Below are 16,700 nucleotides of genomic sequence, written 5' to 3'. Positions count from 1 at the left end.
CCTAATAAAGAAAGCAACAGCTCTGCTTTAGATGAATTTTATAGAAGCACAACTGTTTTCAATATTCATAATAATAAGAAATGATTCTTGAGAAGCAAATCAGCATATCAGAATGATTTCTGAAGGATCATGTGACACTGAAGACTGGAGTAATGATGCTGAAAATTGTAAATTGTAATAATATTTCACAATTTAACTGTATTTTTGATCAAAATTCCCCAAACTTTGGAACAGTAGTGTATTTAAAGGTGAAAACACTGAATCATCTCTCCTTACACTCAACCGAACACGAGCAGAAATACTGAAATGTTTAAGCAGTTAAAAAAAAAAAAAAAAAGACTGGTATCAATATTTTTATCTTGATAGCACTTAGTAACTGATCGAAATGAAAACAAGTGCCTATCCCCACAAGAAATAGATTTTGCTTAGCAAAAACAAAACTAGAGCGAATACTGGTCCCTACTGCCCACTCCAAATCTAGATAGAGAGAGAGAGAGAGAGAGAGAGAGAGAGAGAGAGATTGATAGAAGGCAGAGAAGTTTCTTCATTCTCACTTCTATTCCACTCTTTCCTGACGTCATTAAAGTCAGAACGTTTGTTTAGCTGTGCAAGTCACAGTCACACCAATCCATGCCATCTGGAGTGCAGAAAAGAAAAAATGCAAAGTGTGGAATATTGTAGTGGTGGAGAAATGATGATCACATCCATTAAAATAATTTACATTATAAATGTGTCAATAGAACTGGGTAAAAAATAAAATAAAAATACTACAGGTAATTGCTCAGAGACGTACTGGACCTAATATTACAATCAATGCTAAATGGCATTTTGTTATTTATTATTTTATTAATGATATTATATTATATTTTAATATTATAAATATTATTATTTTTTTTTATGCCTCATTCTGGATGTAACGGACACAATTTTCATGAAGGAAGCATTTCCATCCTTTCATGGTAATGAGGTTTAATGATGGTCGGCTATTTTGAGGACTGACAAGAATAATTTTGTTTGTAGGGATAATTCAGTGTTTATCTCTCTGTTTTTTCCTTCTTTAGTCAGTCATGTTGTGTCTGGCACCATACTGAAGGGTTGATTTTGAACGTTTTGTTTATATTGTTACTGTGCATAATATAATAACATAATTTTACACACACACACACACACACACACACACACACACACACACACACACACACACACACACACACACACACACACACACACACACACACACACACATATATATATAATTTAAAAACTACATTTGGCATCATCATAAGCTAGATTTTTAAATGCTTGTTACTAAAACCACATATACTGGGCATTTTCCAAAGCTGAAATCTGAGAGCGTGAGGAGATTATGTAAGCACATGTAGCCACAAAAACCAAGAGACATGAAAGTTTAATTTGACTGCTGATGCAAAAGGTCTGCTTAATTAAAATCCACTTTTGTCAGAATCAAAGGAGCATTAACTAAAATGAATGCTTCCAGTAAATAACAGGCCTGTATCTCCACAATACATCATTATAGGCAGAGAGCTGAAAGACGAACTATTCTTCTGCTTAAAACTCATATGTCTCATGCAGGTGCTGATAACAGAAGACTCATTTAATTGGAGCCCTAAAGCCTATTTATCAAGCTCTCTTATCTGATAAAATGACCTTTCTGTGATGTAGTTTGTGACATGCGCACTATCACTTCGGCGGGAGAGAGAGGAGGCAATCCAAACTGTTCAGAATTAACCAGGAAAAGCAAGATAACTTTCTTTGGTGTCTGATACCATCTGCAATTCCAGGCCACTTCACAGGAAGAGCGGCTAGGCAATCTATTACCAACTTAACTATTCAGACATATTCCAGTTCACATCAGGCCAGGCAGGGCACTACAAAATGAGTCCAATCTGAGCAGTGGCTGAGTTATCGCAGCTCTCATTCAGAGGTCTTAACTGTGACAGTCCTCACAAAGTGCATGAGAAACACCACTCACCTGCACTTTTATGACTTCTTGATGTGAACTCAGTTGTCTTGGAAACTGTCTTGGTTACCATGCCTTCACTGTTTATTTTTTAACATTAAAGTAGTGTGGGGTCAAGTTTGGGGTCAGTAAGCTTTATTTGAAAGAAATTAATACTTTTTTATTCAGCAGGGATGCATTAAAAAGTGACAGTAAAGATATTTATAATGTTACAAAATATTTTTATTTCGAATAAATGCTTAAAAATTAAATGTAAGAAACATGAAATAAGTTTGCATTACAGGAACAAATTGCATTTTATAATATTAAAATAGAAATCATATATAAATATGTAAAATTTTTAAAGAGACATTAACATTAAAAAAATCAGATTTCAATAGTTTTCAAACTCTTTTTATGAATAAATACATTTTATACTTTTATCCCTTGAAGTAAATATCTTCTAAAATGTATATTTATATAACTATAATATAATTATTTACAATTAAGCTGTATTTGTTTAATTATTAAAAAATATTGAAATACTGTTTAGTTTTATGTACTTAGAATACAAAAAAAAAAAAAAATAATAATAATAAATTTGCTAGACACCCTTATACATGGTCTAGCTTTAATAAATATGTCATAATACTGTATTTTCATTTATATTACTGTGAGTGCTAACTGAATGGATTGGCATTTAAGCAAGGCCAGTAACTAGTTTCTGTATCACACACACAGCTGAAATGAACACTTTTAAAGAAGAAATAGTCAACAGAATTGTCTACAAGTACAATTTCAAAGTTTGAAAGCTACTGATGACCACCATGAAAAGTAAGTGTGGTCAGTCAGATGACCCTTTCCAGTCTAAATGTGCATTTCTGTATAAATACGCTGCAATCTGAATCAAACGCTATGCCTGAAGTCAAACGTCTGGCTCTAGACCTCCACTCTAGACGTCTGGCTCAAACGTGACTCTAGACCTCCACTGTTAGCCAGATGGTAATGCCATTTCCTCTGCCTCTGTATACGTGTGTGAGTGTCTGTCTTCCCAGAACTGAGGCTCCTCAAACACACGCGCACAGACAGGAGACCTGGTTATTGTAGAGCAGAGTGGCACCACAACAGAACCATGAACTGATTGTTTTCTGAAAGAAATCAGACACAGATATGCTGTGGAGGAGGCTGGCGGCAGGACTGAGAATGAGACAGACAGAAAGTTAAGAAACAAAGAAGGAAAGAATCAGCGTCAACATTCACTACACAGGCTTAACCTGTGTGCAGGTCCCATTTTGCCCACATTGTGAAAAGCAAATTACATTATACTCTACACGATCCAATAAGGACAGAAGCCTATAATCATCTGCATCCCACAAGAAAATGACAGATTATTTTTATTTTATTAATTTATTGATTTATTTATTTCAATTAAATGAATGTACTATATTTTAGTTCGATAATGTTATTTATTATTTTGTATTTTTAGGCAACTTTATGGCACTAAATTATATTTATCAAATAGGTATGATCCATTTATTAATGTGTTAACCAGTTTTTAAACATAAACCTGAAAATGAAATTTCTAACTTAAACTGTCATAAATCTTGAATGCTTTAGAGCACAGTTAAAATCATTAGGATATTAAGTAAAGATCATGTTCCATGAAGATATTTAGTAAATTTCCTACCAAAACCTAATTTATGATTAGTAATATGCATTGCTAAGAACTTCATTTTGACAACTTTAAAGATGATTTTCTCAGTATTTCGATTTTTTTGTACCCTCAGATTCCAGATTTTCATATAGTTGTATCTCGGCCAAATATTGTCCTATCCTAACAAACCATACATCAATGGAAAGCTTATTTATTCAGCTTTCAGATGGTGTATAAATCTCAATTTCAAAAAACTGACACTTAAGACTGGTTTTGTGGTCCAGGGTCACATATGTATTTTAAGTCATTTTATTTTAAGTATTTTAAGTCATTTGTTATTGACAGACCTACTTAAAAAAACTAAACTTTTTTTTTTTTTCTGTCAAAAATGACCAAAGAGTAACAGAGTGTTAATTAACATGATATAATCTGAAAATGTAAAAATATAACTCGGTTTAATCAGTATAAAAATGCTAGAATCCATCAAGGTCAGTGTTCGATTTATTTTTTTCAAAATCTGCTAATAAAATTTCAAGTCTCCCTCTGGCTAAAGCAAAGTCTAAAGTTACCAGAAGGACAGCAACAACGCAGAACTCATAATACCACACTACATGCATGGGACTGATCTCCTCTTCCAATCCCAGCAGGCCACTCTTTACGTACACAAGATTATCCAGCAACTGCACCAGTAAGAACCGACGAATAACGCATGAATAATGGAAACGACTAGAGTGTGTTATCAGTGAGGAAAGCCCTGTAAGCTGGAGAGAACGAGACAGACGCTGGTGTTTACCTGTCTGTAGCGTCTCAGGTGATGACTTATTTTCAGCATTCAGAATTCAAAATCATCAACACCAATGTTTGTTCTACATGTATTTTTAACAATAAATCACTCACTCTACAAGCATTTACAACGACGATGATTCTCCCATTGTCCTTTCATCCAGTGTTTTAAGTTTTGGGTGACAGATTGAAATATATTTTTTTTTCACACAGCCCTAGAGATGTTTCTTTCCATTCATTCAAAATCCTACATATAGACACTTTTAAGACCACTGCCATATGAAAAAGAAAACCACTAATGTAGTTGCTTCAGTACCTCAATTGACAGTAATGAAAACACATATGTGACCCTGGACCACAAAACCAGTCATAAGGGTCAATTTTTCAAAATTGAGATTTATACATCTTATAAACATCTGAATAAATAATCTTTACATTGATGTATGGTTTGTTAGGAGGACAATATGTGGCAGAGATACAACTATTTGAAAATCTGGAATCTGAGGGTGCAAAAAAATCTAAATATTGAAAAAAATCGCCTTTAAAGTTGTCGAAATGAAGTTCTTAGCAATGCATATTACTAATCAAAAATTAAGTTTTGATATATTTCCAGTAGGAAAATTACAAAATATCTTCATGGAACATGATCTTTACTTAATATCCGAATGATTTTTGGCATAAAATAAAAATCAATAATTTTGACCAATACAATGTTTTTTTTGGCTATTGCTACAAACATACCCCAGAGACTTAAGACTGGTTTTGTGCTCCTGGGTCACATAGGGTCATAGTTTATGTACATATGGCAGAAATGTATGGAAAAATCAATTAAAGATGTAATCAAACAGACAATGAAAACTATTAACAGCAATTATTATATTATTCATGTCACACAGTGCCGTCATCTTAAGTTAACCAGTTAACAAAATAAGTTCTACGAATATTTTGCTAATATTCCCACTGAATTTTGAAAATGTTATTTCTGAATGTTCTCTGAACATTCAAAACGTCCAGTTTTTAAAAATGTTTTAAAAACATTTTTTTTCTTCCCTTGGAAAATTCCAACATTCCAAAATGGAAAATTCCAACATTCCAAAATGGAACATTGCATTTGATCATTTTGGAAACATTAAGGGAATGTTGCTTTAAAATATTCTCTGAACATTTGCATAAGGAACATCCAGAGAACAACATTCCATTAAAGATATATAAATAATGTTTTTATGCTGATGTTTTGAGGACATTACTAAAGAACACATAACTTCTAATAAATGTTTTATTTCTGTTACAGGAAGAATGTTTGTTCATAGGTTTGAGAGCTCCCGTTTGCTGGGATATCACCTATGAGTGTAATTCACAGAAATTTGAACCCAAACACCATCAGAGGACTGTATCTTTACAAAAGTAACATTACATCCATAGAGAAAGTTCTCTTATTTTTGAATTTTTGCAGATTGTTGAACCTAATTTTGAGGAATTTTAGGGGAAACATCAGAGACAAAATTTATACTCACATTAAACAGAGCAAGTTTGGAGCGATAAGGTTTTCCCTTCATAGAACATAAATGTATAAATAAATGCAATTTCCAGTCATTACTCAGAAGTAGCAAATACATGTTTGTAATAATACAGAATATAATAATACAGAGTTAAGTTAGGTTCCTGGAATTGTGATTTCATTGAAGTCTTTCTGTTTCTGTTCACTCTTTCAAAAGGAATAAAAAAAAGACTTCAGAAGAAAAATCTTTACATGACCAGCTGCATTCCTAAAAAGTGTTTGTGTTTCAACCATCTGTCAAGGATAATTTATATTCTGTCTTTTACTGTACACCAAGACGACAAAATTGCTTGCCATTTTCTACAGCGATATTTAAAAAAAAAAATAATTACATGAAAGCAGCAAAATAATCCCTGTACATTATATTCATCATTTGATATTATGAGATTCAAAAGGCCTTTGAGCTTTATGACTGGATCTATTAATAAGTCATCCTTTTATTTTGTAAAGGATTGGCTTGGGACTTTGGGAGACCTTTTAGACTATTACATCTATTATATTTTCAGTAAAATAGTTATTAGAAATGCATGCCTTCGTAGATGTCACTTTAGGCTAAATGAAGCTTAATGAATCTATTGTAGATAAATGAAAGTATTTCATTATATCAGCATGAGCTGGTCTTATAAACACCAGAGCACAGGACAGAAGTATTAAACACAGCAACAAAGGTTGACCAAAAGAGAATAAATAAAGACATTTACTTCACATTTTAGTCTCACAGTGATTGCAGGAGGCAATGCTGGCAAAGACGGCAAATGAGTTAGTTAACATATAACTCAGAAAGAAACTGAACTAATAATCAAAGAAAAAGGAAAATCGGTAATTTGCATAATTATGCTGCATGTTTATTATTTCCTAGCTTTGAGCTAAGATGTGGATGTGTCATCAAACACAGATCATTTTAAAATGACTTGTTTATTCTGACTGTGGCACAGCGGGACCGAGGGACTGTTCCATACACCGCCGCATTATTCCAGCACTCCAGTCACACTATAAACAAACTCAAAACTTTATATGTTCCAGCTGTGCACAGAGGGTAAAAAAATCACTAAGTACATAAATGTGCACTGTATGCAAAATGTAAAAAAGTTTGGAATAATATTACAGTTGAAAATAATGTTTTTATTTGAATATATGTTAAAACATAATTTATTCCTGTAATCAAAGCTGAATTTTCAGCATCATTACTCCAGTCTTCAGCGTCACATGATCCTTCAGAAATCATTCTGATATGCTGATTTATATATTACATCTTAAAATATAGTAAAATAGAAAACAGCAATTTTAAATTGTAAAATATTTCACAAAATTACTGCCTTTTTTTATCAAACAGATGCAGCCTTGGTGAGCATTATAAAAAATAATAATAAAAAAAATATGCCAGACTTTTGGCTGGCAGCGTATATTTTACTAGTTTAGTCACTAAGAAACAGATTGTGAAGTTAAATGGCAGGTGGCATGATCATGAGAACTGCAATTAGAAGCAAAATAGTGGTTTATGAGAGCAAGAGAGCAAGGAGGATAATGCAGCTTTTGGAAAACAAACAATCAACAAACTGAAAAGTTTGGCTCAAAGTCCCTCTGCTGTGAAAAATACTGCTGGATGAAAACAAGGAATGCTGGGCATGGCTAGACTTCTCTAAGTGCCCCATTATTCTCATGCAATGATTGCTGTTACATAACTTATAAGAGCTAATAATAGAGCTGCCTCTTTGTTTTTATTTTATGAACTGATAAAGAAACAGCACTCAACCACACATTTTTTTTCAGGGTTCGCCCCATTCTGCTGGTGTTAATGCACTCAGGGGAGACGCACAGCGCTGAACATTTTCCAGAAGCTTACTTTTAACTGCAGAGATTTGAGAACAATTTGAGCTGTTTACTGTGAACAATCTTAATGCTCAGCGCATCGATCTGCTCCTCGAATACTCATCTGTTTGCATTAGGGAGCAAAAGAGAACTTGTACAAACACGGAAGGTGCCAAAAAGGTTTCAAAGGGCCTCTGAGTATGATACATTTAGATTTGGGGGAGAGAGGGGTAAGTTTTATATTGTTAATAATGTTTCTTGAGCAGCAAATCAGCATATTAGAATGATTTCTGAAGGATCACGTGACACTGAAGACTGGAGTAATGATGCTGAAAATTCAGCTTTGATCACAGGAATAAATTACGTTTTAAAATATATTCAAATAGAAAACAGCTATTTTAAATTGTAATAATATTTCACAATATTACTGTTTTTATTGTATTTTTGATCAAATATATGCAGCTGTGGTAAGCATAGGAGATTTATTTCGAAAACATTTCAAAAACTTTCCAGCTCTACACTTTTAAATAACAGCATTTTGCCATGTGACGAAATTCTGCACATTTTGTGAGATTAAGGGTGCGGCATATCTCACCCCACTTTGTCCTACAAGTGCATGCTCATTAGAAGAAAAACATGAGCTTTTCTCATAGAAACAAGCAAACTACACAAATACTAACACTTCTTCTAATGGTCAGATTCAATTCAGTCTTTTTCTGCCAAAAATTTACTGACAAGATCTAGTGGACATCCTGTAATTGTGCCTTGGCATGATAAATGTTCAGCCTTTATTAGAGAAAGTAACCCCAATCAGAGAGCATTGACTCAAGCTAAACAGACATTTCAACTGAACTTGATATTGCAGGATGCTAAATAGTTCATCAAACTAAACTTCTGCATTTTCTGTAGGAAATGAGAGTGATGTTTGCAAAACATCACCAGGGTACTGCTAATGTGTTCAGAGTGGTTGTTAATGTGCTGCTGTGCAGTTGCTAGGGCGATGTGAGTGGTTGCTAGGGTGTTCTGAGGTAAATGAGTTTATATTTGCACAAGGGGCTCTGAGAATTTTTACAAATGGTTATAGAAAAAACACAAATTTCAAATGAATCAAAGAAACAACAACAAATTAAGAAACAAAGATACATCAGATTAAGTACTTAAAATAAATGTCTGGCAAAACCTTTGGAAAGAGATATAAGGTGGAGAAGCTCATTGAGGAGCGAGATGCTGATAGTTTAGTGCATATGGCAGTACCATTCAAAGAGCTATGACAACCATGATGCTTATAGCTCTGTAAATGGCGCTGCTATCTGCACCACACAAGATCTTCCTGACCCTCTTCCTGTGGGTCTTTGCTGTGTCTTGGCCGTGCAATAAATTCACTAACAGCCATGAAATAAAAACACAGATCACATGGTACACCAAGACTGCATTGGCTTTTCAGAACAATGGGGTAACAGTTGACTCCTGAAAGCTGGACTATTCCCAGCTGAAGGGGTGGAAATGAACATTTGTGTTGGCAGCAGGGTTATGAGTACTCTACCCATGTGCTCTCAAAAGCCACACTTTAATCCAGCAGTTTACAGTCGAAAACGCTCCAAGCCGAGTGACATAATTTTCTCAAGTGGAATAATATTACTGCTGGAAACCACTCTCAGTGAGCTTGTGCATGAAAATAAATGAGACATTAAATAATCAAATAACTTCAGCTCTCTTACAACTGTATATATGTATATTTTACCATGCAAATGCAATTATTTTAAAAGAAACCACCAAATGCCACCCACTGTTGGAAGTCGTTGTGGCAAGACGGTGAAATCATTTTCCCTGTTCAAACAAGAGCAACATGTTTAGATTAGTTTTACCATATATATATATATATGTGTGTGTGTGCATGTGTATATATATATATATATATATATATATATATATATAGAGAGAGAGAGAGAGAGAGAGAGAGAGAGAGAGAGAGAGAGAGAGAGAGAGAGAGAGAGAGAGAGAGAGAGAGAGAGAGAGAGAGAGAGAGAGATATCTGATTTGTATGAATATGAATTATAATATATTTTTAACTGTAACCATAATTTTTTGTGCATTAAAATAATTAGCAAAAACGGGGATATTTATGGTACAAAGCACAAATAAGACAAAGTCATTTATACTTATTTAAAAAAAACTATAATAATAAATCTATAATATATATGTATGTATTATGTGTGTGTGCATGTGTAAATATATATATATACTGTAATCATGCACTGAAGAAAAAGTGCTTAATTACCATAAAAATTATATCATAAAGCAAAATAACAGGCAGTTTCTTCACACAAAATATAAAAATATAATTTCCTATTTTTTTGGAAAATAAAAAAAAGAAATAAATACTGGATTTCTCAAAGATGTCACAAAAGAAGCTATAAAGCAGTATTCTATTTGCAGTAATTAGTTTTGATCACTGGGTCAGATCTACGTTCTCTCAGTTGTTTCATGACCTCAAAGAAACATAAAAAGTAGAGCTCTTGCTGTCTACACTTAATCACTAGAGCACTGGATACAAGTCACAGCTCCTCAAGAGATAAAACAATATCTCACGGTCGAAGCTGCTTCATAAACAAGTTTTGAGGGCTAGGTGACTCAAATTAAATTTACTGAAGTGGTTTTATATACATAAAAGAAAAAAAAAACATTAAATGCAAATAAGTGTCTACTTCAATGTTTCAAATAACTTTTGTGAAAACAAAATATCAAAATATGGGTGAAATAATGTGCCTAATGTGTTCTAAATAGGCTTGACAAGATTTTTTTTAACTACTGTTACATTTTAATACATTTTAATGGGTGTCCTCTTTAAATCATAATAAAAATGTATAATGGTCATGATTTGCTCAGAAAAAAAAAAAAAAAAAATTCAGCAGGACACATTGTAAGGTATGAAAAAATAAAAATGTACTAAACTATTACTGTTTTTAATGTTTGATTCAAGCATCAAAACAATATATAGTCAAAGCTGAATTTTCAGCATCATTGCTGCAGTCTTCAGTGTCACATGATCCTTCAGAAATCATTCTAATATGCTGATTTTCTGCTTCTTATTATTATTAATGTTAAAAACTGTTGTGTTGCTTAATATTTTCATGGAAATGCAATTGTCAATGCAATGCAATGTAATTAAAAAGCAGTAACAGGGCCAAAGGTCTGATCCTGATGAACGTAGCATGACTTCATAATATCAGGACCCCCCGCCCCCTGACACATCTGTCCTCAAACAACACAGTACTGTATGTCCACATCAGCCTTAATAACACATGCCAAACATCTTATTAGACGCAGTGGTCTCTGGGCTCTGGTTTAGATCCTTTGTCTTCAGTATCCTGGGCCGCTTGGCCACTGATTTGCAATAATAACAGTCAAGTTACCAGAAGCTCAAGGCTCTGAACGTTTCATTGCTCTGGATACATCAGCACAGACAATTAGAAGAATATTGATGTGTGTTGTGGGTTCATCGGTGCCCCTGTGCGACGCTCCTCTGAGGTGCGTTTGTGCACGTCACGTTGAACAAAGTCAGTTCCACCGGCACAGGGAGGAAATCATTCACTCTCAATGCTGAATAATAATCATGTCTTATGCTAACACAGAACCAGCTGCCCCTGATTTCCTGTTTTAAAGCGCCTTCTCAATTTATCGCACCTATTGATCCTTAGAATGTTGTGAACTGAGAGGAAAGCCTAAAACTTTCTGAGTTGATGAGCATCAACACTGCATGTAAACACGAGTGGAACTGCAATTACTGGGAAAGGATAATATAGTCAAACCTGTGTGAGAGGAGTGCGGTTTTCACCTGCTGCTCCCGCGAGTGTGTGTTCATTAGAAGGAAAGCAGGAGTATGTCTCATGGAAACAAGCGATGAGCATACAGCACCTCAATCATAATACATCTGTTTTTGATGCTTTGATATAGAGGTGGGCGATATGAGCAAATTCTTTTATTGTCATTTATGAGTCGTTTGAAATCATGACAGGATGTAGATTATAATATAGTATTTTTGGCAGGAAATTGATGAAAAAATATTACAATATTATAAAAGTGTTTTGAATTAAACAGCATTTATTAATCAAGGTTTTTAAGTTAATTAAAAATGTAATAAATAAAATAAATAAACAGTTTGTTGGTAATTCAATTACAAATGTATATAACAAAAAACAAAGTGTATAAAAAATATTACAACTAAATATGTAAAATACTGTCTTATGGTCAGTAAGATTTTTAAATGTTTTTTTTTTTTTTTTTTAAATGATCAAAACTTATGTAAAAACAGTAATATTATTACAGTTTAAAATAACTGTTTTCGAGTTGAATTTATTTTAAAATGTAATTTATTCCTGTTATGCAAAGCTACATTTTCAGCATTGTTACTCCAGAAATCATTCTAATATATACTGATTATTATCAATGTTGAAAACAGTTGTGCTGCTTCATATTTTTGTGGAAACAATATATTTTATTCAGGATTCTTTGATGAATAAAATGTTCAAAGTGCTCACCTTTGATCAAATTAATGCATCTTTGCCGAACAAAAGTATTTTTATTCAATTTCAAATACATATATAAATAAATACATCTTACTGACCCAAAACACTTAAACAGTAGTGTATATGTAGAAATAATTAATAATTAATTAATTAATTAATACATTAATTAACGTTAACAAACTGAACCCTCTTGTAAAGTTTAACTCTATATTATTTAATATTGTAATATTTTACAATAATCTAGTCAATTAATTATTGCAATCCATCTCATTTACTTTTAATATTTGAATTTGGTATACATAAGAAAAACAAAAGAAGATTATTTACAATAAAAAATGAATGAAGTCTGGCATTAAAAGAAAAGACTAATATAAAATAGATACTGCTAACTTCCGATCATCTAATGTAACCAAACATCATTTTACAGTAATGCAGGCAGTTCTGATATTGTTTCTTCATTGCTCTCCCGTGCAAATAACATGAAGCAGTCTTACACCGAAAGCATGCTCTTACAGTATTGAACTATAAACATGCTTAGAAAAATACACCTGTGCTCAACAAGAAACACAACTCAAGGAGATGTTCAAGGTCTCATATCTTTTGAGGTGTTATTAGGAGTTTGTTTGAATGCCTAACCCTCGTAAGTGATGTTTACCTTTAGTAATTAATGGGGATTTCTAAAAACGAACATATTATTTCAACCTTCTGAATGTGCATAAAGAATATAATAACTGGGTTGGATGATTAGTGACTGTGATCCACACGTGTAAGAATACTGAATGAAACACCGGCGATGGTAAACAAAAAAGCTGATTAATGAAAGCGTCATTATTTTCCAGGCTCACTAAAGCATGAAGACGAACCTAATGTAGAATAAATCTGCATATACAAAGGACACACACAAATACAGACACACGCATTACAAACCATTTAAGCCTTTTAAATGTAGATGGCATGCTGAAATAATGAGGTGAAGTCAGGTGCAGAAAGAAACCTTGAAGTGATGAGGAAAGAAAAGAGTGTGTGTGTGAGTGTGACAAGGACTCACTTGAAAACTCCCCACACAGCACTAGACAGGAACAGGCCTAGTGTTGCAGAACCAGAGGAGCAGTTTGGAGGCAGAGGAGCAGCCGCTGGAGAAGAGGAGGACAGGGGCAGCAGAGGGCAGCACACAGAGAGGAAGAACAGGAGGAAGAGGAGGAGAGAAGAGGACAAGCAGGTTATTTCAGTCCAGATTGATTCATTGCATACTTTCAAACAACAACAAACACTGTAGGAGAGAGGATTAGAAATGTTAACAGAAGGTTTAACGGTCATCTATAGACACATTAATGCTTGAATGTATTTACTTTCTAACAGTTTGATTTTGAAATCGAGTCAGAATTTGAACATTCTGCATCAGCTTGCACAGTTTTTTTTGTTTTTATATCTTGCCATGGGTTCTATATTTTTGAGATCATGTTAATTTAAAACACTGTTCTCAATCTCAAAACTCTTTTTTTTTTATTGTCTGCTAAATAAAAAAAATGAATAATTTCAGTCTGCAAGGATACAATAAACTGATCAAAAGTGGCAGTAAAGACTCATGTTTACGACAAATGCTGATCTTTTGAATATTCTATTTATCAAAGAATCCTAAAGAAAAATGTATCACTGTTTAACCCAAAATATGAAGCAGCGCAACTGTTTTCAAATCAGCATATCAGAATGATTTCTGAAGGATCACGTTAAAATTGTGAATTGTTTTTACTATTTAAAATAATGTTATTACCATTATTTTAAAATTACATTTTAAAATATATTCAAATAGTAAATAGTTATTTTCAATCATAATAATGTTTCACAATATTTCTGTTCTTACTCTGTTTTTTTATCAAATAAATGCAGCCTTGTAAGCATAAGAGCTTATTAAAAAAAAAAAAAAAACTTGTAATGTATCTTTAAAACTCAAAGTGTGTACAATATGAACATTATCTTTAAAAATGAGAGAAAGAGAGATATTGACAGAAAACAGCAGAAAGAGAGAGAAATATGTTATAATTAGGAAAATCTGTTTCACTGTAACAAAATGCAAGTGTTATTCTTTGGGGTATAATGCTGTATTGTAAGTTTATTAGCTGAGAAAGTCTAAGGTTACTGTATTAAATTGAGAAATTGGCAAGAAACAAACAACCAAAACACACGTAAGGCAATGTCAGCCGGGCATGACAATGAATAAACTGGGACAACTTTGATACATCACCACTTCCGTGAAAACAACTCTGTGAAGTCAACACTGAACCTTTTTTCAATGTACACAAGGAATTTGGGTGCTACTGTATCTCTCAATAAGTTTATCCCACTTTATGCAAAGTAAACATCTCTCAATGAATGAGAACTTCAAAACTCATGAGCCACCGGGTTGACAGATTGCCGTGGCTTTTATGTACCATGTAAACAGCTCTTTTCCTGGTTTTAAGTAGGTGACACTTAAAATATCCTCTTTATTGGCTTCATAATAGGCTCATAACATAAATTACTCAAACACAGATGCTCGCAATGGACCCGAGAATGATTGCATGACTCACTGAGCCGCCTCTCATAAAGGTTACGGATCAACATTCACTCTCCAAGCTGGTGATAAGGACACCATTTCTATATGTGTGTGTTAAAGCAAACAGTGCTGACGCGGAGACTTACAGATCTCTGTAATGAAATCCTAACCCCTGTCCTTAAAAAGGCCTGCCATCAATAAATATAAGTGCAAATCAACTACCCCTGCAGAAACCTTGAGTCAGGTGTAATAACAAGCGGGCAGATGCACACCGCCAGAATAAGTATGAGAACTGTAAAGGGTGAATTTCTCCATCTCAGACGTCACGTCTTCAGTTAAACTTCAGTTTGCTGTCTTAACACTGAAAAGATGGCTATATGTTAAAAGAAATGCAAGATAAATATAATAAATTGTATATAAATATTACAATAAAAATATAAATATTGAAATAAAAACACTGTAATAATATTAAGAATCTGTGGTAGATATTCATTTCAATTTTCGGTGAATCTCACAAACCTTGTCAAGACTCAAGAGCATGTCTTATTTCACCTCAAAATTATATGAAAAAAAGTTTTTAATTTAGAAAGGATATTTTATCTATATAAAAAAGCCTATATTACTATTTTATGTATTGTGATGTTATTTTCATGACAATTAACTACACTTCCCCCATATTTTCATTAAAATAATGTACAAAAAAAATATTATTATCATTATTATTATTATTTCAACTGATAAGTAGCCTTTACATTATAAGAGTATTTGTTCTACTATTTTTTATTCTTAATTAAATTATTGCATACAATAAAAACAGTGTTATAATATTTGTTATACTCTTTTATTTTTGGATTCTACATTTAATTATTGTATACAATAAAATTTACGTCATAATGAGACATTACTGAGAATAATTCAACAATAATGGGATCAAAAACTCTGGGACTCATTATGGTAATGAGAATTTGATGGCAATTAGGCTTAATTGTGATGCAAATAAAGTCATAATGCAAATAAGGGTCCTCAAACAGGTTATAAAATAATTCATTTCTTTCTTTTTTGTCTTTTTGGATGAATTGTGACCACAGTCAAGGTCTTTTCCTAAATCATATTGATTAATAAATCTAAGAATCCATACAAATATTTACCAAATTCAGACAAACCTAGTGATGTAACCACATTGGTTTAATCATTCACTCTAAAAGCCATAGGAGTGTCTGGTGAAGAGTGCATACAGTTAATCTCAATTCTTGCTAGTGCAAGCACACTGACAGCACCAATCAGAATAAAACTCACTTAAAATGACAGATATAGTTTCCTTCTCACTGGGCATTTTGTTTGATTTGCCTGTCAGTCCCTGTTTCATTTCGAGGAAGTTTATTTTCAAAGAGCAAAGCACTCAGGGCGCGCTGCTCGCCTGCATCCGCGCACTGGTAAGAGCTGACATATGCATGGTGTTGTTTCAATCTGAGGTTTGTTGAAGAAAACATCCTGTGCTGAGTGAGACGCGATATAACATATGCTTATCATCAAATTCCAGAGCCAAGAGCAGGAAAGTACTTCATCAAATGTAAAACCAATAAGATTTTAATAATTGTTACTATTCTGAATATAGACAAGTCCACGCTACAATCATAATGATAACAACATAGAAGAGTGATATTGCTGTAGGGCTGTCAAAATGGCTGAAAAGCTAAATTTGAATTTTGTGCTTAAATATTATCAAAATTTGAATTATATTCTAATTTAAAATGCATAATTTCTGTTCTCATTTGTAAATCGCTTTGGATAAAAGCGTCTGCTAAATGATTAAATGTAAATGTAAAATGTAATTTCAGTTAGGGTAAAGAAAAACTTTTGACTTTTCTTCTGAGGCC

At 33.1% G+C, this 16,700-nt stretch overlaps 1 protein-coding gene across 2 annotated transcripts in view; it reads right to left on the bottom strand.

Moving 5' to 3' along the window:
- Nucleotides 1-16,700, bottom strand: part of LOC109101455 (5-hydroxytryptamine receptor 4-like) — a 102,680-nt gene that overhangs the window by 9,154 nt on the left and 76,826 nt on the right. Inside the window, exon 7 of one of the 2 annotated variants that reach the window (XM_042770375.1) lies at nt 13,339-13,423. The exons of the other annotated variant lie outside the window; for it this stretch is intronic. Within the exon in view, the coding sequence (XP_042626309.1) occupies nt 13,360-13,423 (64 nt within the window). The 3' untranslated portion in view covers nt 13,339-13,359. The remainder of the gene's footprint in view (nt 1-13,338; nt 13,424-16,700) is intronic. 2 annotated transcript variants of the gene reach the window in all.

Source organism: Cyprinus carpio, chromosome A14 (genome assembly GCF_018340385.1).
Source record: "Cyprinus carpio isolate SPL01 chromosome A14, ASM1834038v1, whole genome shotgun sequence".
In the NCBI taxonomy this organism is placed as follows: Eukaryota; Metazoa; Chordata; class Actinopteri; order Cypriniformes; family Cyprinidae; genus Cyprinus; species Cyprinus carpio.
Note: the sequence above shows the minus strand (reverse complement) of the source record. Positions and strands in the feature narration are given on the sequence as shown.